Raw genomic sequence first — 20,099 nt, 5'->3', positions numbered from 1 at the left:
ATAGAAAGAGTTAATCAACCTAAGAGAAAACAGAACGTTCTTCTTAAACAAAAAAAAAAATCTAAATTTTCAAGGAAAAAGAAAATGTCTGTCTCAAAACCTATAAATAGATTAAAAAACACTTGCTGTGCTTCTGTGAATTCAGCCAACCCATCAAAAACAGAAACAAAAAACAAACGCCAAAATACACACACAAAAAAACCTAAAACCAAAAACCAAAGAAAAACAAACAAAAAACCCCCCAAAAACAACAACAAAAAAGCCCACCAAGATTTAGCAAATAGATCTTCCTTTAAATTTAAAGAAATTTTATTCTGACACAGGGAGGTGAAGTTCCTGGCAGCAAAGGAGGTAACGCTCAGTCCATGCTGGAAAGCTATTTGTGGACCTCAGAGAGTACAAATCTAATATTGCAACCTGGAGAAAAGATGAAGTCTTCATATGTGAGACTCCATGTCTAGGTGAAGAACAGAATTCCTAGCTTTAAGGTCCATGTCATTTACATTTGCAGAATTGTTTTTTAATAAGAAATAACAAAAGGTTTCCCTGAGCCTTAACTACAAAAAGCGAAGCTAATGTTTAATTGTTGTCTTTACCAACTGGCCAGGTGATCCCATAAATTGGTTGAGGACAGGATCCTGCAGGGCACAATAGATGTGTTTTAGAAAGCAAATGGAAAAAAGTCCCACAAAAGGTCTGTGAAATAATAACCAAATTGTTGGCCGAATTGTGGTGGCAGGTAGTACAGCCTGTGATAGTTCTAGAAAATCCCCAAGAGTATCTCAGGCAGAAACTTCATCCAGAGCTTTAGACAAGTGATCAGACCACAAGGTCCATAGAGGAAAGGGCTTAGATCTTGAACTTGTCTTCATGGTCACAAGTTTTCAGAAAAAAAAGTTATTAGTTCATACAGCAATGTTGCTGAGGAGAAAATGGCCTGCCAGTTTCTGTTCTGAATAAATTTGAGGACAGATAGCTTCATATCCAGCTATGTTGTCCAGACTGGTAGCAATGGCATTTATAACAGTGGTCAGATCTGCCAGGATGTGACAAATTCACCTATCCAATCACAGATGGTAGAAAATATTACTCACAGATGCTCTTGTATGAGAACTTGGCTTCAACAATGAGTCAGGAGCACTTGCAGAAATCAATTTTATTAGCTGCCATGCATTTCTCCCAAGGCTGATTTACTCTATGCTAGAAGGAGGATGAAAAAGTGAAAAAATAAGAATCTTTCTCTGAAAGGAGAATTAGATGTTTGATTGTAAAGAGCCTCAGTTGCTCATGACTTTCTATTGTCAGACAGAGAAATTGTTGGATTCACAAGATCTGAGTCAAGACTCCTTCAGTGCATCTGGTGTTTCCCAAGGAGTGAATGTGCTGAACTTAAGGAGAGCTGATGGGTGGGAGTGATGGCTGGGGAGAGGGAAGTGAGAGTGGAGGGAGGGACATCAGCAAGCCTTTTGGAATTGTTGCTAGTGGAACACCAACAGCATTTCTCAGAGTAAATTTATGTTAGGACAAATGGCTAGTCACTGGCAGAAGTGAAAAATAATTGAATCTCAATGCCTCATTCTGAAAAGCTAGCATTTTGGTGGAGTTCTGCTTCAGAGCTGCATTACTGCCGTGGTTTTGCCAAGGGCAGAGCTGGGCTGTGCTGGGTGTGTGAGGCAGATTCAGGAGCTCTGCTTTCAGCCCGCTCACCCTGCATGCAGCATCGCTAATGTTGTGTTTGACACAGCTCGTGACGGTGGCACAGATCGCTTCCTCAAGTTACTTATGGGCTTTGTTTTGCTTGCCTGCCTCCTGGCTGGCTGGCAGAAGGGAAGGATGAATAATACCTGCTGCCAGGGACAGCTGCTGTTATGCACCTCTCCCCTTCTGTCCAGAAACGGTCCATTCAAAATGTAATGCAGAAAAAAATGCTTTAAGAGACATCCAAGGAAGAGCTCCGTTGTTTGCTGGATTTCTGCCTTTCTTTGTTCTAATAATATCCTGTCTGTCCTCCCTCTCCCCTCCAAAAAAAAAAAAAAACAACACACTTCTATGTGAACTAAAATATATATTTTGACTGGCAGTAGTGCAAGGTCAGGTACAAATAAAAGATGCATAAGAGCAAGAAAGTGCAGTTAGCGATGTGATCCTGAATAGGAAGTGTTAATATGAGATTTCTTTGGACATTATTAGTGAGTGGATTTCAGTATTACTCCTTTTCATAGTATCCTTTCATTCTTTTGCTTCTGGCATTGCTGTACCAGTATGTTTTATGTTGTCAGATGTTGGTACATGCAACCCAACATGCAACCCTAATTTCAGCATCAATGTAGTCCATATAAATTTAGAATAAAATGGTCTCGTTGTCTTATGTTTCACCCATCCTAGGTAAAATATCCACTATTTTTGTTAGAAAGACAGGGCATCATTACTGATGTTTTGAGTGTTTTTTGCAATGGACTTTCATGGTTAGTAGAGCACAGGGAAACATTTTGGGCAGATTCTTTTCACATAGCTTTAAGTATCTCAGATGCATATTGGAGTGAATCTAAAGCAGGACCACAAAGATGACCAGAGGGCTGGAGCACCTCTGCTATGGAGACAGGCTGAGAGAGTTGGGGCTGTTCAGTCTGGAGAAGAGAAGGCCCTGGGGAGACCTTATACTGGCCTTACAGTACCTGAAGGAGCCTGCAGGAAAGCTGGGGAGGGGCTTTTTACAAGGGCATGTAGTAATAGGACAAAGGGGAATGGTTTCAAACCAGAAGAGGGGATATTTAGATTGGATTTTATGAAGAAATTATTCACTGTGGGGCTGGTGAAACTCTGGAATAGATTGCCCAGGAAAGTGGCTGCCCCCTCCCTGAAGTGTTCAAGTCCAGGCTGGATGGGGCATTGAGCAATCTGGTCCTAGTGGGAGGTCCTCTCCAACACAAACCATTCTATGGTTCTGATTCTAAGCTGTTTTTAGCTCAGGTTAATTGTCTTCACACCCTCAGGGTGCAGGAGGGGGAAGGGAAGGATACATTTCTGAACAATTAACTTCTTTGATCCTAAATTGTACCTAAGATAGGTGGGATGAACTGTTCTGTGAAGGTTTCTGTCTCTCCCCACGAGCTGCTGAGAGAGGCCAGACACATAATGGTTAAACAGCTGACTTCAGTTAAAAAGCCTCTCATAAATTAAAAATAAATCCAACCAAAATATTACAGATTACCTAGACACTTAAGAGGTAGAAAAATAAATTTGGCCTGAGGTGTCTAAGGTTAATCTAAATCGAAATTATTTTTGCAGTTGATTCCCCATGGTTTTCTCTCCTATGTCTCCGCTCGTACTAGGGGTAGCACTGAGTATGGTTTGCCCAAGGCCTGTTTAGAGGCATTCAAAAAGAGAGAAAAAATGCATGGCCTTTTCCTGTAGGGGGTAACCTCAGTGATTAGCAGTCCTTGTTCGTCTTTGACTGTGAGTTGGTAAATGAGTAAGAGGTTACGCATAGTTATATTCTCACAAAGAATACGAGGGACTAAGCTGTGCCTGAGATTCTTTGCTTAATATCTGCTTTACTTTTACCTTAATGAGGATGCACATTGTGACAGTCTTCCCCCCACCCCGCACCTCCTGCCAAACCATCTAGCAGCGAGACACATCACCAGGAAAGCTGCATCTTTGTTCTTCACCCTCCCTTCCCAGGCATGCCTGAGCTATCTCTGGTGAATGAGATGGACATAGTGCTTTATTACTGCAGCAAACTGTGGAAAGCATCATTTTCTGGTCCTTTATGATGATGGAAGCTACATGGATTTAAATAATTGGTAGCAAGAAATTAAAATAATGCATCAACTCCTTTAAGTCATTCTGGTTGCTAGCCTTAGTTCTATGCTTAGTTTACATCAAATTATTTACAGAGTAAACTTGCAGATCAACAAAGAGTGGTGCACAATATTGCAGAAACATCTTTCAAAATGAAGAATTCATTGCACTAAATATATGAAAAACAAACTTTCAAAGTTCCTCTTACATTATTTTAAATTGTATTCATTTTTATAACTTCCTTTTGCTTGACAGGAATTCAATGCAAATGCAATTATTCTAGACAGGAGTGCCAGACTTGCCTGTATTAAGATTAGCTGACACTTCTCGCTTTGTAATGAGTTTTAAAAATCCTAACAAGTTTATCAAATTGAACTGAAATAATCACTACTTTATTAAGCTGCTCAGGCATAATATTTTTTTAATATTTCATATGGATTAAACTATCTGTTTCTAAGAACCAAAACTAGGGAAAAAGATGTGGTTTTGTTCAGTTTAAAACAATTCGGCAGTGTGTTTTGAATATTGGATGAGTGTTCATTAGCAATAGAAGTATGTATTAATTTTAAAAACATGAACATAGGCAGAAGTAGACTGACATAGAGTTAATTTAAGTTTTATATTTGAACATGTTTCCAACTCTGCAACTCAAATAATATACTTGCAGTGTATTTTTTCTGTGTTGCTATGTGTATAACAGTAGAAGTAATACAGGGATTGCATGAAGTCATAGAACAATGTAATACATGGTTTTGATTGGTCTTTTTATTAGCAAATCTAGTTTTCATTTTTTAACCTAAAATTCATGCAAAATTAAAAACCTGTTTTAAATTGTATGTGCATAAAAACCTCTAACTTTTGTAATATAGAAAACATACGTTATCCCTTTCTGCTCCCTGAGTGACAGAGGCAAATGTCACACACAGATACACACACAAAAACCCTTAGAAATGAGCTTTTCTTTTAATACTTTGCAAGTGTGTTTTCCATATCCAAGAAGGTTATGAAAAAGTGAATACTGTACATCTTAGTGAAAACTAAGTTCCTTCTTAACTCCTGCTGCTCTGGGAGATGTAATGGAAGTTCTGCGTTTGCATACAGAAACATAATAGTGACTCTCTAGAATTTATTTTTTTCATTTTCCACGAGTTAATATTAAACCTGATCTTCAATATTAATATTTAAGAGTCCTCCCAATTTCTTTTTAGACATCAAAATGTACTTTAGATGCTTCTAATAAACGTGGAACAAACAAACATACTTTTGTGTCTTCTTGTTTTCATCATTACATAAATTTTTCTTCATTCATTATTAAAAAAAAACTTCTTATTAGCAACCTGTGTTTTTCTCCCTATATAGCAATAGAACTGTACAGGGATCTATCTATGGCTCATGGGAATCTCCTCCCTTCTTTTTTTTTTCCCTTTTTATTTTTTGTCTCTCCAGATCATTAAAGACCAGAAGCTATTGGTGATAGTTGGAGGGATGCTACTGATTGATCTTTGCATCTTGATTTGCTGGCAGGTTGTGGATCCTTTGAGAAGGACAGTGGAAAAGTATAACATGGAGGTATGTCCTCAAGCCCAAGTAATACTTATGATTGCATATCAGTATCTACTGCTTTTCTGTAAGACCAAGCTTAACATGAACTAGGTTATGTGAAACCAGGTCAAGCTGTGTATCTGGAGGGAACAAAGTTCTGATTTTGAAAAGCAAATAGAAATTAAATAACTGCAGCCAAAAGAAATAGTATCTGTAGTTGAAGGTGCCACGTTTCTGTCACTAGTGAGAGATTTTAGGTGAAAGTGTAAACACAGGAGAATCCTCTGCTAAGATTCTCTATCAGAGTCTGTTGCAATAAATAATAGATTATCAGAACCCATTAGTAGATTTCAGTAAGAGCTTATTCAAGATAAGCGCAGGAGAGGTCACTGCTGAGACTGCATTCTTTGCAGAGATGTTAATGAATTATGTTACCTATCGCTATATTTATTTTCAGTAACAGCATGTGCATACACACGTAGTGATTGTTCCTATTTTAATGTCATTCTCAGAAGGGTCATGCTAGAGATTTTGGCAGGGGGGAGGTAGTATCTTAATGCTCATTGAACAAATTGTTCAGCGTTCTTGTAGGGCTGCAGTAGATCTTTCTGGACAAACTGAGAGTATGAAACATGGCAGCAACAATGCAGAACTAGGAAAGAAAAAATCTACCTGTATGCAGATAAGCAGTGTTTGAGAGTTTATTAGCTCCAGCATGAAAACTGGTGATATCTGAAAACTAGATTATATTAGGACACCCTAAAAGTGTCATTCTATTCTCCAATGTTTGAAAAGTAGTAAGAAAAAGAATGGTGGTTTTCTCTTTTGATGTTAACTTTTGTAAGAAAATATACGGAATTTTGTCCCATTGTTTTTACTTTGTTCTTACTTTGCAATGTAGCTCAGGAATTTTATTAGGGGAAGATTTTACTGTTTATTTAAATATAATTTGTAGAGGATATCTTAGAATGATGCCTCCTAAACTGCAAGGCGTTCCTTTAAAATAGTAGTTTTAGAGTCTGAGAAGATATCTTCCAGTTGTTCCCTAGGGTTTTAAATTTCTTTTGAAGAGACTGCAGTTATTACAGTTGCCAATAAAAAATGGAAAATATTTGGAATTTATGGAGATACTTCTTCCCTGTGTTTGTAGAGCTTGAAAAAATAGCAGTTTCTCAATAGCCTTGTTCACATTTTTTGTTCCAACAAATTACTAATTTCATTGATTAAGGCAGAATTCCTATGCATTTCAAGTGTGTAGCTGTTCTGTTTGACACATATGACTAACTAACGAACCAGAAGGTCAACTTTTAATAGATACATAGAGGGAGCCATAACCATTGCAAGAGCAAAAAATGGCTGGACAAATGAGCTGCTCAGACTAACTCATTTAGAAGCAGTTACTGCTTAATAATTCAACACAGAACCCACAAAGACAGATTTAACCCTTGATTTCTTTCTGAATAGCATACAGAAACTGTTGATATTTGAAGGGCTTTTCTGTAGCTGCAAATAAATTGTTCTTAGCTTTGATAGCTCTGAGGAAGCAACAAGAGCCAAAAAAAAAAAAAAGTCAGTAGACTGCTACTCAACTTCTGAAAGGGGAACAACATAAAACTGAACAAGCTTCTTAAAAGAGATGCTAGAGGGCAGGGCAGAGAGTTGAATCTTTGCAGGTGGCCTAGAGAGTATTAAGAATATCACATTGGAGAAACAGAGTAAATGCATGCCAGACATAGGTAAAAATTGAAAAAGAAGAAACTCAGCATGACAAAAGCACGAAGACATAATTCAGAAAACCTAAGCTGTATCCAAATGAGGAAAACAGAAAGGATGATAAAGTCTGGTAAGTTAAATGTAGAAGACAAAAAAAAAAAAAAAAGCTAAAAAAATCTTGCAAAAGGCAGAAAAATGAATAATAAATTTCTCTCAATATCAGTAGCAGTAAATTTGGCAGGAAATCTTTGGAGACAATATTTGATCAGAATATAAGAGCATTAATTGCTGAAAACAAGGCCATATAGAATGATTAAATGATTGTTTTGCTGCTTTGTTCAGCAAAATTCTTTTTGTGGAAGAGCTTGTGGAAACTGCTGTGTTAGAACCCTTCTGATGAACTCACTGAGGAGAGACTAGGAGTTGCTGGTAGGAATAGAGAAACTGATCAGAAATTAATCACTGGAAACAAATTTTATTCTCCCAGGCGTAATAGTCAAACTACTGACAGCAGAATGTAATCATTAGCTTCAACATCAGAGGGAAAAGTTTCAAATGTCTTACCATGTTTCCAAGACTGAGTGGAAACCATAAGCTTGTTAGGTAATGTCTGTAGCAGGCCAACTTTTAAAAATTATAATCAAGAGTGGAATTAGACTTAAATATGCTACCTTAAGGAAGAGTTGACATGGCACTTGTGAAGGAACAAAAAATTTAAAAAACTCAGTGAAGCCCTTTGAAGAAGCCAGCAGGCATATGAACAGAAGCTGACACAGCCTGCTAGGTCTCCAAAAAGGACTTAATGATTTCTTTCATCAAAGGCTCCAATGGAAATTAAATAGCCATGGAATAAGAGAGAAGCCTTCAAATGGATACAAGATTCTTCAGAAGAAGGAAACCGATTTAAAGAATAACTAAAAGTTCATTTTCCAGGAAGGAGGGCTATAGTCTGTAGAGTCCTTCAGGACAAGTCCCAGTCTCTGTGCTGGGACTTGTGTTGTTCAGTGGAAGAGGAAGTGAATGCTGAGATGACAGAATTTTAGTGGTTACAGTAAGTTATTCCGGATAGTAAAAATTAGGCCTGATTGTGAAGAATTCTGGAGGGACATTGCAAAGCTCAACATAATGTGAAATGGTCTTTCCTGATTGCAGCTGAAGCAGCAAACGTAAAGGTTATTATTATCTCTTTTGCTATGCAAAGTCTTACTGATATAGAGGAAGATGAAATTTTAGGTTTTGATTTTAAGTTCAGCTGGAGGAAACCCAAAAATAGATTAGGTAAAATCAGGATGCCTTTCATCTCTTTGGATAAAATAGAATAAACCTGATTTAAAACAGCTAGAGCAGCCTTAGTTTTTCACTCAATGCAGAACAAAATCACAGTGTTAGCTGAGTAGACACAACTCTGCAGGTACCCAGACATATTGAGTATATTCTCGGTATGTGGATGCAAGTACAGCAGGACTGGAGGAATAACTATTGTTCTTGAGTATCTGATTGTCTTTTCTGTGAGACTGCTCCTAGTGTAGTACCTGAAGAAATGAAATTATGTAGATATTATTTGGACTACAGGTGAATTCCACTAAATATACAATTCTAGAAGTTACTCAGGGTAGTAACACCAGATCAGTGAGTTTTGTGTGGACATAACTGAGAAGTGGTGTGAAGAAAACTCAGGAAGGAGTTTATGTATTCAGTGCGAAAGGAAAGGAAGGGTAAAAGCATGTGCAATGTAAGCGTGATACTATGCCCTAATAGACCAGTTAACTAAGAACAGAGGTCACTGAATATAAAAGTTTTCTTCATTTATTCTTGTGAAATTGATCTGTCTGTGCATTAAAAAAAAACAACACAAAAACCAGAAAAAAGTTGGGAACCAACTGCACAGATGTAAAGTGAGTATCATTTTCATACCAAATTTTACTTGAGTCATAGATTAGTTGCCAGCATGCTTTTCCAGGACTCCTTCATGTTTTTTAATGCTCTCTTTAAACATGTTTTTTTTCAATGTGTATGATTTTATTTCTTTACTACTTTTCTCCAGTCAGGACACTGCTGGTATAAGAAATGGAAAATACTCTGGCCCAAAATTACGTAAAGAGAAGGGGAAATGTGTGTTTTTGTATACAGATGAGAAACATGTGGGAGTAACAGGTCTGGAATTGGTAGTGATGTCTGGTTCAAATTCACGTGCTGAAGTGGAATTATGCAGATTCTTGGCCATTTTGAAACAATCTCATCACGTTCTTTTCTCTGTCTGCATATGTATATATGCATAAACAGATGTGGTTAGGGGGTGTTGCTTATATTGTACTGTTGAGCTATTCAGTCAGCTAACAGCTGGATTAGAGCGAATTTTGTCAAACGTGCATTGTGACATGAAGAATATAGTTGGCTGAAGTAGTTTCTGGGGGCGTTCGCCTTAACACAGGTCAGAGCTTATTAGTCAATTTGTTCTCTAAATATCATTATGCCCGTCTGTTTTCCCTACTATTTTTAAAATAAATTCAATTTCTTTCCTTCCAATTTGAAATATTACAGACTGCGGGAGCCAAATGTCTCCTGAAATCTGTAGCCTACTTTCAAACCCTGCCATTGGAGCTCCCAGCAGGTGGCCCACCTGCAATAGCTGAACCTGAGAACTCTTACTTGCATCTGCTGGGACCCACCAGCTGCTGGCAGCCATTCCATAGAGGAGAAAAATGAATGGCCATTAGATTCTGCTATAAACCTTCTGTCGGCCCAGAGGATGTAGAGCAGGTCAAAATAAAGAGTAAATACTGAAGAGCAAAAGGTGGTTTACTTCTCTTTCTCGTTTGACATCAGTTTCCAAGGAAACGGAACAAAACGTGAGAACTGGGAGCCAGCAGCTGAGATTGACTCAGCTGGTGGCTGGTCCTGCTTCCGTTCCCATGGAAACACGTATCAAATTGGCAAAAATAAAGAAATAGGGCAGGGTCAGTTCCAAAATGGCAGGATGAATGGCTGCTGCTTCAGCTACTTAATAGGATGGGGCTTGCTGGTATTTATTCCTCTTCCAATTTTAGTTGTGGCTCCATTATTCACTTCCCAATAAATGCTACTTCCTAACCTCAGGAACATAAGAACCATTATCATTGACAAGCCTTGTAATTCATCTTGTTCAGTGGCTTATTTGCAACAAAGCCTGGCACAAATACTTTCAGAGGTGGATGCTAGAAACATGTACTGCACATCTGAGAGTTCATCTGTCATGCTTAAGTTCTCAGCCATGGTTCATAATGGGCAGTGACTTAAAAGCACAGTTTTTTATATCCTATAACTGTTGATATGCTCGGAATTTGAATACTTTTATTATTACCATAAATGTCCATTGGTTTTAACTCTTGGTAACGTTTTACAGTTCAGTGTAATTGTTATTCAGGCACTGTGTGAAGAGCTTCCATTTTCAGTTTTGGAAATGTTACTTTTCGGTCCCTTTGAACATATGTTATTTTTCTTTTAGGGAAAACAAAAAAAAGAAAAAGAAATAAATCTTCCACATCTACTTTTGCAGTACCATTTATTACTATACATCTGTGTGTTTACTATACAACTTTATTTTCCTCTTCCCTCTTGGGTGGACAGTCCTGATCTTATTAAGCTTCTTCCTATGACATAGAAGCTTTAAAGTATCCTTTTTAGTTAGGATGACTAATGTTGCATATTTTAGAGGGTCTGTGTCATGGATTTATCTATAATTCATCCTGTTCCTCATGTTTAGAGTAATTTTTTTCACTGTTGTACACCATTAAACAAAATGTTGAACTTAATGTCAAAGTGATTCCCAGATCACTTCCATGCACTAATTAAGACTTAAAGAAAATGCATAAGTAGTTCCAGTGTTTTTAGGTGAAAATGGCTTTACAGTTACTGAAGTTCAATTCCATTAGTCATCATATGGCCCACTAATTTTAGTTACTGTCCTCACAAATCTTTAGACTCAATTCACTTCAGTATTTTGGCTGCATATTTTCCTGCTTGTGCTGTTGGGCAACACTGGTTTTCATATGGAATTATGGTTCTTAGAGTGCAAGTGTTACTCTGGAATATGAGATTATTATGTTGGGTTTTGTGAAGTTTTTTTAATATTCAGTTATTGTTACTTCTGCTGCTGTTATATAGTCACACTTCTAGCATGTCGCTGATGCTTTGCGAGCACTTCGCTGCAGCTCCCCTGGTTCTCTGGACTCAGCTATCAGAGGGACCCTATAGGACCCATCCTTTCCACTGCATTTGGCAATCCAGACTAGTGTCCCTTTGGGATATCAAGGTATAATCCCCAGTCCTAAAAAATATGGCTATTGGAGGAAAGGAAATCAGATGGCAGATACCTAACACCAGTAAAATCATTACGTAAGTGTGAATTAAAAGCAACCGTTTACTGCTTTTGGTAACATAACTGCTGAGATTTCTGTGTACAGTGTGAGACTACCAGTAAATTATTCACAACCTGATCACCATTAAAAGCACTAGACGTATCTATCATTGATACCTGGCTAGTTCACACAGGAGGCCCTGTGATAGTTCTGTCTATTCTCTGAGGAGACTCAGTATATGATTGACCCAGTGGCACTTACTCACTTTATGCTTCAGATACAAAGGAGACATTCATTCAGATTTATTCCTCTGAAGGATGAAGCCAGAGCCAAAGTTAACATTGATTTTATCCTCCCTTATGAGGCTGAAAACAGCTACAGAGCTGGTGTAGGACAATACTGATGCTTTTTGGCAATCAGGAACTGAATGCTAAATAGTGATATAACTGGCTTTAGGTTATTTCAGCATTTGTTCAGCAGTGCCACACTTGCAAAAGCTTAGAAGCTCATATCCTCATATGCTTTCCTTGTTTTTACAGAGATAAATCTCTGAGAGATCTCTGGACACATTTTTGCTTGAACTGCGTGTTAAGTATTGAGATTTAGAGGCATTATAATCCAGACAGGAACATCTTTTGCTCTTTTGTCAGTGATCTGATTTGTTCTTAATATTGGAAGTAAGAAGGAGGAGAACTCTACCTCCATCAAACACCAAAGCCTGGTTAAGAAAAACTTCCAGAAAACAGAATCCAGGAACTGATAATCTTCCTTGTTGCGTTCTATCTTGGGTATTCAGCCCTTTCTAGCCTTCTAATACCTATGTACTTCTTTTTTTTTTTCTTTTTTTTTCTTCTTTTTTTTTTCCTGGAAGCAAACACCATTGTATAGAGAAAGACAGACTTAAATATTTACATCAGGAAAAAGATGCTGATGCAGATTAAATGAGGCATAATGAAGGACTCCAAGAATATGCTGAGGCTGCAATAAAGACCAATAAAATCCTTCTGCCAGACTTGTCTGTTCTGTATTAAAATAGGTATTTAGGATAACAAATTGTTTAATGTAATAAATGCTTCTTTGGGGGAAGACTATTCCCTTGTTCTTTCAAATATTTAATAGGCTGATACTGAAAAAATCCACCCTGATTGTCCTGGTACTCATTTAAAACCATACCTTTAGTCATGAGCCATCTTGTGGAGTAGGCAAGCCTCAATTTATATTACATTGTTACAGTCAGTATAATTCACCTGGAACGTCCTGAGTTTCAGCCAAAACATTGTGTTGAAACACATTAATGGCAGTGATGGATAAATCCAGCTGTCAGCAGTGAGGCAAGCCATCTAGTCAGCCACCACAAGATCCTTGTGCAGTGCTTGGCCGTGAAGTAATGCTCTCTCACCTACAAGAGGCGCCGTGGCTTTGCACTAAAACCACTTCCATGCTGCTCAGACTTCATAGGTACTGGTGGACTTTTCCTTAGACACAGTGTCCCATGGAGCACTTCTGTTTCTAGCATGCACAGGGAGACACTGGGTGAACCAGCTAGACAGCATGGGCACATACAAGAGCAATAAGCAGAGTGTTGGAATTTTAACCACTGTAAGACAGACTCTGTGCTGGTATGGAGAGGAGCTGAAGGACGACTTCCAGGCTCAAAGCCTTCATGTCTATGCACTGTAAGACATTTCACTTCTGTATTTGGTTCTCCTGGATTCCTCACTGTTGCTAAGCTGCCTTATAGGGCAGCATCCACAAGTGATACTATACCACATCAGTACTCAAATCTTGAAGACCTTGTCCCACCCTGGTAAAACAATGCAGTCTTAGTTATTTACACCTTATCCTCTGCAAAACACCAATACAATACGTGTGGACATGAAAATATAGATATTTTGAAACTATTAAAAATAACACTAATACCTGAGCAGGATATTTGCTGCAAATACCTTAGGCCATTCTCTGCTTGAGTTTTCCATACAGTAGTAAATCAAGATCTTTGGATGCCTGTGTCTTATGTATGTAAAGATTGCTTAGCTTAGAGGGTAAAGTGGTTTCTTCTCTGATAAACGTACTCTAAAAATTTGAATGCATATTTTCACATGTGAGAAAAAGCTTTTTTTGGATCTGCCAAATATTAAAATTATCTTCCCTACAAAAATTGCAGATTATAATAAATCTCACTCCTACAAAAGGCTTGTTTCTGAATTAGCTCTCTCCAGCATAAATATCCAGCAGAATGTGTTTATACATATGTATTTTTTATTTTAAAACATCCTGCTCTGTATTCTTCTCTCCCTGGAGAAAACAGAAGAAACACATAATAGCTGTTTGACCACATTGTTAATGGGACCAATATACATTAGCAATGCTACAGTGACGTATATATTTTTAAAAGCTATAAAACTGAGAGCTTTTACATTATAATGACCTGAATTACTCTGAATTGTACTTCCCAAATTGACTTTGTTCTCTTGTCTCCAGTAGCTGCATCTCTGTTCTGAAAAGTGCATGCCTTCCACCCGTGCTTCTCCACCCTCCTGTAATGCTTTCTCCTGCCCATGTCCATGAACTCTCATGCTTACCAAATCTTACCTCATGCTCACTTTCACTACCATAATCTGCAGGTCATTGGTAAAAGCGACAGCAAACCTGTGGCTTCAGTCAGCACAGTTTTAAATTGGTACCCACATGTGAGCAGCTGGTAAAGATTGGCTATGACCTGACTGCAGGTGGCCATGGTTTATGTACCACTAGGCTGGCGATGACATGCTGGTGGGCAGTCAGCTCAAGGCTTCCCACTAAGACGTAATATAATGGTTTGGGGTAAGAATCAAATACAAATGCTTACTAAATTGTGTGGAAGTGAAAGAAAGATCTGTTGTAGAGATTTTGTCAACAGTCCTTTCACTAGAAAATGCTGAGGCTTTATTCTGTTGTCATGCTTTTTGCCTCAACTCCAGCCATGTCATAGATCCAATTTTTTTAATTTCAGTTACATTTAAAGAAAATCAGTGTTCTCTTTTAGCTGTGTCTCTTGAAAACCAATGTTAGCAATCCTAATTTTTCTCATATAATTTTTTCTCGAATATATATCTTTTTTTGTATCAACTTCCTTATTATGGTTGTATGATAAGGGACTCCTGATTATCTCAAATAACATTTTGCGTTTAAGTGACTTGGTGTACTGATTTCTTTAGTATTACCCTTTTATTCAACAGTTTCCATGCATTCCGAGATACTTGTATTGCTTTCTCATGCAGCAGCTGTGACTAAAGGAAGAATTTTAGGCACCAGAGAATCTTTCTAAGTGGTTGATAGCTCCTTTATTACTGTATCAAGTCATGGTTTATGAGGCTAGAATAATCATTTTATGGAAATGTCCGGCTTCTTATATTTTTAAATCATTATGCCTGCTTTTTTCATTCACAAATAAAACATTGTGTAATTCTTAGTAGTGTAAAATAATCTCTTCTGATATGTGCTACAGAGTTAGATATACCAAAAGGCACATATTTGTGAAAAAAATGCTTCTCGTAATATTTAATTTCTGTATATAGATGTACATATATATGTTTGAATGAATGTGTGTGTTAATATTTAGCATCTTGACTGTTGACGTTTCCATTGTGGTATCTGGTCGGCTGCCACGTGCAATTAAAGAAGTCCTTTTTTTCTCCATCTTACTTTTTCTAAAACTTGATGTATATGTATTTTTCCAAGAGGCACAGAGCAGAGTCTCTCTTGCTTTCTGGCAATCCTGAACATGTGAGCTTCCTAGCTTGTGTAAATTTCGATAATCTCTTATGGAATGGTGTAGGAACAACCCATAGTTCTGATTGGGAGAGGAAAAAGTTGGATAGCCCTCCTGTGATATATTTCTGTGTGTTAGATACTTCTTCCCAGAAAAGAAATTTTCATCTGACAGCTTTGATCAGTTCCCTCTCTTTTGTGGGACTGTTGCAAATAAAAGTGGAACAGAACACCTACACCATAAATTTATAGAGCTAATGTTAGAAAGTAATTTACTATGGAATTTTCTGTTTGCAATAATACCATTGAGCTAGCATGCAACTTTGTGCAGTAGATGAAAGCAAAATGAACATTTCTTGCTGCCAATGTGGAGGTGTTCTTCAGCTTTGTTATATAGGCTGAAGATGCATGCCTTTAATGTTTTCATTGGTGTCTAATCTTATAATAATGCAGTAAGCAAGGCTTTAAACCAAAGTTTTTTCATGTTTCTCATTTGCATATACTAATATAGAAGAAAGAACAGCCACTTAAAGCTCTGTGGAGACACATTCAGGATGAAAATGTATGTGTGATGGTGGGCCATCAAACAGCATTATAAGACGTGGCATTGCAAAAGAATTGGGCTGGAGCAAGATGGCAAAGATCACTGTAAAGGCAGGAGTATGATAATTTTGATATTTTTCCTATTTTTCCAGTGTTTAGGGTTTTTTAAAAATAAATTAATAAAAATGACAGTCATAGCAGAAATTATCAAATTATTTAAGCTGCTAAAATTACGGACTTGGACAAGTCATTTCTGCAAGTCACTATGACACTGAATTAATAAATTTGAATCCCAAGCAAGGTTTCTATTTTCAGTAAAAGTTAGATGATAGGTGAAACTGAATGTAAGTAAATGCCAAGTTGTCCATTCTAAACAGTTACGTGGTAGTAATTTAGCAATTGAACACATTCATGGAAGAAGAATACATCAAGAGATGTTAAATACAAAGATGTGACTTCACTGTCAATAAATATTTGGGTGGCAGATAGTTAGAATATTATCAAGAGTTGTTTCAATATGCTTGGCCTATTTTAAGATTCTTCCCTAGGCATCCATTAAAGGGGTCGTGTGGTAGGACTTAAGACCTATTAGGCTGGGTAGACATTTGTGACTAAGTACACAAGTTATTATATGCTTTAGCTACGAGGAGAGGAAATTCTCTTTGCATTTCATTCTATTTCTATTTCTTATGATGTTTTCATAGAACAGAGATAGGTTCTGATAAACTGCAGATAGAACTTCTGAACGTTGATTGAAGAAAGTTTAGAAAATAATTCTCAACACTAGGTGATCTTCATTCTTTCCCAAGTATGTTATGGCATATTTTTATAGCACTTGATATTTGTGCTTCAAGGGGAAAACATATTAATGTCATAAAAATGAAGAAGTCTCCCGTGTTTACCCATTTTCATTTAATTCATACAAAATTGTGACTCCTGAAAAGGAAACTCAGAGTTAAGAACTGAACAAAACCACTTGTGACTGGACTCCAGGTGAACATCATGCTCCTGGATATCACAATCCCTTGAGTCTGGAGGTATAGTCAGTTTTCAGTCCCCCTCATGGTTCACTTGTCTAGTCCCTGCTTCATCTCCTTGCCTATAAGGATGTTATGGGACAGTGTTGAAAGTGTTGCTTAAGAGAAGAAAACCACTGCCAGCTGCTCTCCCCTCATCCACCAGGCTAGGCATTTTATCACAGAAGGCTATCAGGTTGGTCAGGCAGGATTGTATACATTTTACAAATCCCTGCTGACTACTTCAAATTGTATTCTTGTCCTTAACGTGTTTGGAAATGTTTTCCGGTGGGATTTGCTCCATCACTATCACAGGAATTAAGGTAAGGTTGACTGGCCTGTAGTCCCCTAGATCCTTCTGCTTGCCTTTATCAATGGCAACAGTGATCTGCAGGTTTTCTAGTTCTCTGGAACCTCCCCCAGTCACCATGATCTTCCAAAGAAAATCAAGTGGTCTTACAGTGACATCAGTCAGCTTCATTTGTCCTCATGGATACATTTAGCTGGGTCCCACAGATTTGCATATGCCCCTTTGGTTTATATGTTCCCTAGTGTGTTCTTCCTAATTGGGCATAAAGCTTCCTTGCTCAATACCTTTCCACTACTTTCATAGGCTGTGATTCCTCAAAGTAAATGTTATTGGTATAAGCTGAGGTGAAGAAAGCATTTCCTTTTTTCCTCACCCTTTTCTATGTCCTTTTTCACTAGGTCCCCTGTCCCATTCAGTGTCAAACACTCATTTTCATTAATCTCCCTTTTGCTGTGGAAAGACCTGTACAAGTCCTTTGTGTTGCAGTTCTGTCTCTCCCAAGATTTAACCTCAGATGGGCTTTGGCTTCCTTAATCCCATTCCTGCACATTCAGTGTCTCTATGTGCCTCTGGTGTTACCTGTTCTAGCTTTCACCTCTTGTACAATTCCTTTTTAGGTCTTAGTTGAATCAGGAATTCATTGTTCATCCATGCAGGCCTCTTGCTGCTGGGACTGATTTCCTCTATGTAGTGGTGGTCCATTCTAATGCTTGGAGGAAGTGATTCTTGAAAATGAACCAGCTCTCCTGATCTGCTCCTTTCTCTATGGCCAGCTCCTGTGGGATCCTTCCAAGCAATCCCTCAACAGGCTGTAGTCTGCTGTCCTGCAGTCCAGAGTTGTTATCATGCTATTTGCCTTGTTTCCTCCTTTCAGGATCAGAAACTCCACCATGTACACACCACTTTCTTCTGCCCTTTAATCTTAACCCATAAACTCTGGACTGGCTCACCATCTAGCTCTCATGTAATGAGCAACTTTCCCTTTTTTCCTTTCCAGCCTGTTCCTTCATATGAATCTGTTGCAGCACTCCAGTCAGGGGAGCCTTCCCACCAAATCTCTGTGACCCCAATGGGGATGCAGCCCTGCAACTGCACACGTACCTCTAATTCCACCTGTTTGTTCCCCCTGCTGCATGCATGCATTGGTATACAGGCACTTCAAAGAGATGCTCCATCATGCTGACCTCCCAGAAAAAGGGTGAATGCCTCTCCCACTGTTCTCTTCACCCTGGACTTCCCAGCATTTGCATGCATACACTGCATGTGGGTTCCCTTCCACCCTCTTTTTTTGTTTTAAAGCTTATTCTTGTCTACCTGACTCTGCCTAGTCTTTCTCTTTTCAAGAAAATAATCAGTGAGCTTGTATCTGGTGAAATTTTCAGATACCTGTATATCTGAAAACAGTTCAGTGCTTCATTGAACTTCTCTGTACTTCATTGACTTATAGAAACAGGAGTGCTATGTGAAAGCAAAAGGCTTTTAAGGTTCAGTACAAATATGTATGCTTATTAGACAAAAATGTGCTACTTTCCACAAACCTTTTTAAATAAATTTTGAATAATGGTATTTTGTTTAAAAATGGTGACCTCTGATCAAACAAAGTGAATTTATAAAGGAGCAGATACATGCAAGAAATGTTTGGGTGATAAAACAATGGAAAACCTGTGTTATTAAAGAACTCTAAAAAAGTACTGGTTGCTTAATTGTGCAGAATTGATGCTGGGATGAGAAATGATAACTATGTCTACATTTCATGGAAAATTAAAGACCAGGTGGGGAGATGAGCTATTCAAACTGTATGTCAGTGCTGACACATGAAAAAATAGTCTCAAATTTCTCACGGTAAACAGAAACTGCAAGTGAGAAGAGGTTTTTAAGATTAGTTGAAGATCTAGAATTGTCTTCTTGTAGAGGGGTAATAAGTTAACATCTGATTTTCAGAATTCAGTAAGTGTATGAAGGAGATTATATGATGTGGAGACTGGACCTGCATTTCTGAGTTTATGAACTGGGCTTCAGATTTTTTACAAAGAATTTAGGAAAACTACTTGTGTTCCTGTTATTTTCCAGCTAAAGGATGGCTAGTTTAACTGGATTTTGTGATTTTTTTTCAGCCACAAATGGCCAACACAAGAGAGAGAGTACCACAGCTATCACTGCATCTCCTTTAAAATTATTCATTTGCCTCAGGCTTTAGGATTTAGCTGTAATGAAGATGAAAGATTGATGGCTGGCTGGTGACCTACTTTGAGGAAATGAAAGAGCAGGTGGCATGCTGCTGACTAGGAGAGTAAAGGGCTCTACTCAATGCAGAGAAATAAAAGCATGGCTAAATGAAGTCTTGTTTAGATCACAGCTACTTTTCAGTAGCCCATCATAGAATAATACACATCTGGGAACCTTAGAGCCTCTTTTATATATGTGTGTAAATATATTTAACGTATTTGAAGTTGTTATTTTCATTTTACATAGGAAAGCTCTGTGAGTTCCTGTGAGGACTTTCAAACTGTCACAGTGCATTCTAGAAACTAATAGGAAAAGCTAGACAAGGCAAATTACAAAAAATACCCAGCTTAAAATGTGACAGACTTGTGTCAATGCTTGCAGCAGACTGATCCCCAAGTTTTGTTTAACCTTTGGTGAGAGAGAGGCATGTTCATCTATACTGAGAATCGAGGCACTTCCAACAGTGACAGAAGTGTTTAATAGTGTCAACCAGTCCTTGAGCAAAGAGCTGCTACCTTTTAACTAGGAGCAGTGTACTCCAATTTGTGTGAGGAACTCCATAAATGAATCATGAGAAGGGGCTAAAGGAAAACATTTTCCTTACTAATGGTCTTGTGTTTGAATCAAACTAGTAAGTACATTGGCAAACAAACCTCATATTGACCACCAAATATTGCTGACACTTCTCATGACTGTCACGTTTATAGAAAATGGCATCATTTTTAAGCTAATTGCTTTCATTACAAAGCAATTATCTTCCATGTTTTGAAGCAGGTAGAGAAGAAAAGAACCATATTGCCTACCTTGAGATCTAATGGGAAATGGACTGAGCTGCAAGCCAAGGGACTTGAGTTGTAA

The 20,099-nt window shown here is 37.9% G+C and overlaps 1 protein-coding gene across 1 annotated transcript in view; it reads left to right on the top strand.

Annotated features, from left to right (window-relative positions):
* The window catches only part of GABBR2 (gamma-aminobutyric acid (GABA) B receptor, 2), a 371,505-nt gene that overhangs the window by 228,679 nt on the left and 122,727 nt on the right, over positions 1 to 20,099 (top strand). Inside the window, exon 13 of the mRNA XM_009996521.1 lies at positions 5,251 to 5,373. Within this exon, the coding sequence (XP_009994823.1) occupies positions 5,251 to 5,373 (123 nt within the window). The remainder of the gene's footprint in view (positions 1 to 5,250; positions 5,374 to 20,099) is intronic.

The sequence above is a fragment of the Chaetura pelagica genome, unplaced genomic scaffold (assembly GCF_000747805.2).
Source record: "Chaetura pelagica isolate M959 unplaced genomic scaffold, ChaPel_1.0 scaffold82, whole genome shotgun sequence".
Lineage (NCBI taxonomy): Eukaryota > Metazoa > Chordata > Aves > Apodiformes > Apodidae > Chaetura > Chaetura pelagica.
The sequence above is the reverse complement of the archived record's forward strand: the minus strand, read 5'-3'. Positions and strand labels throughout refer to the sequence as shown.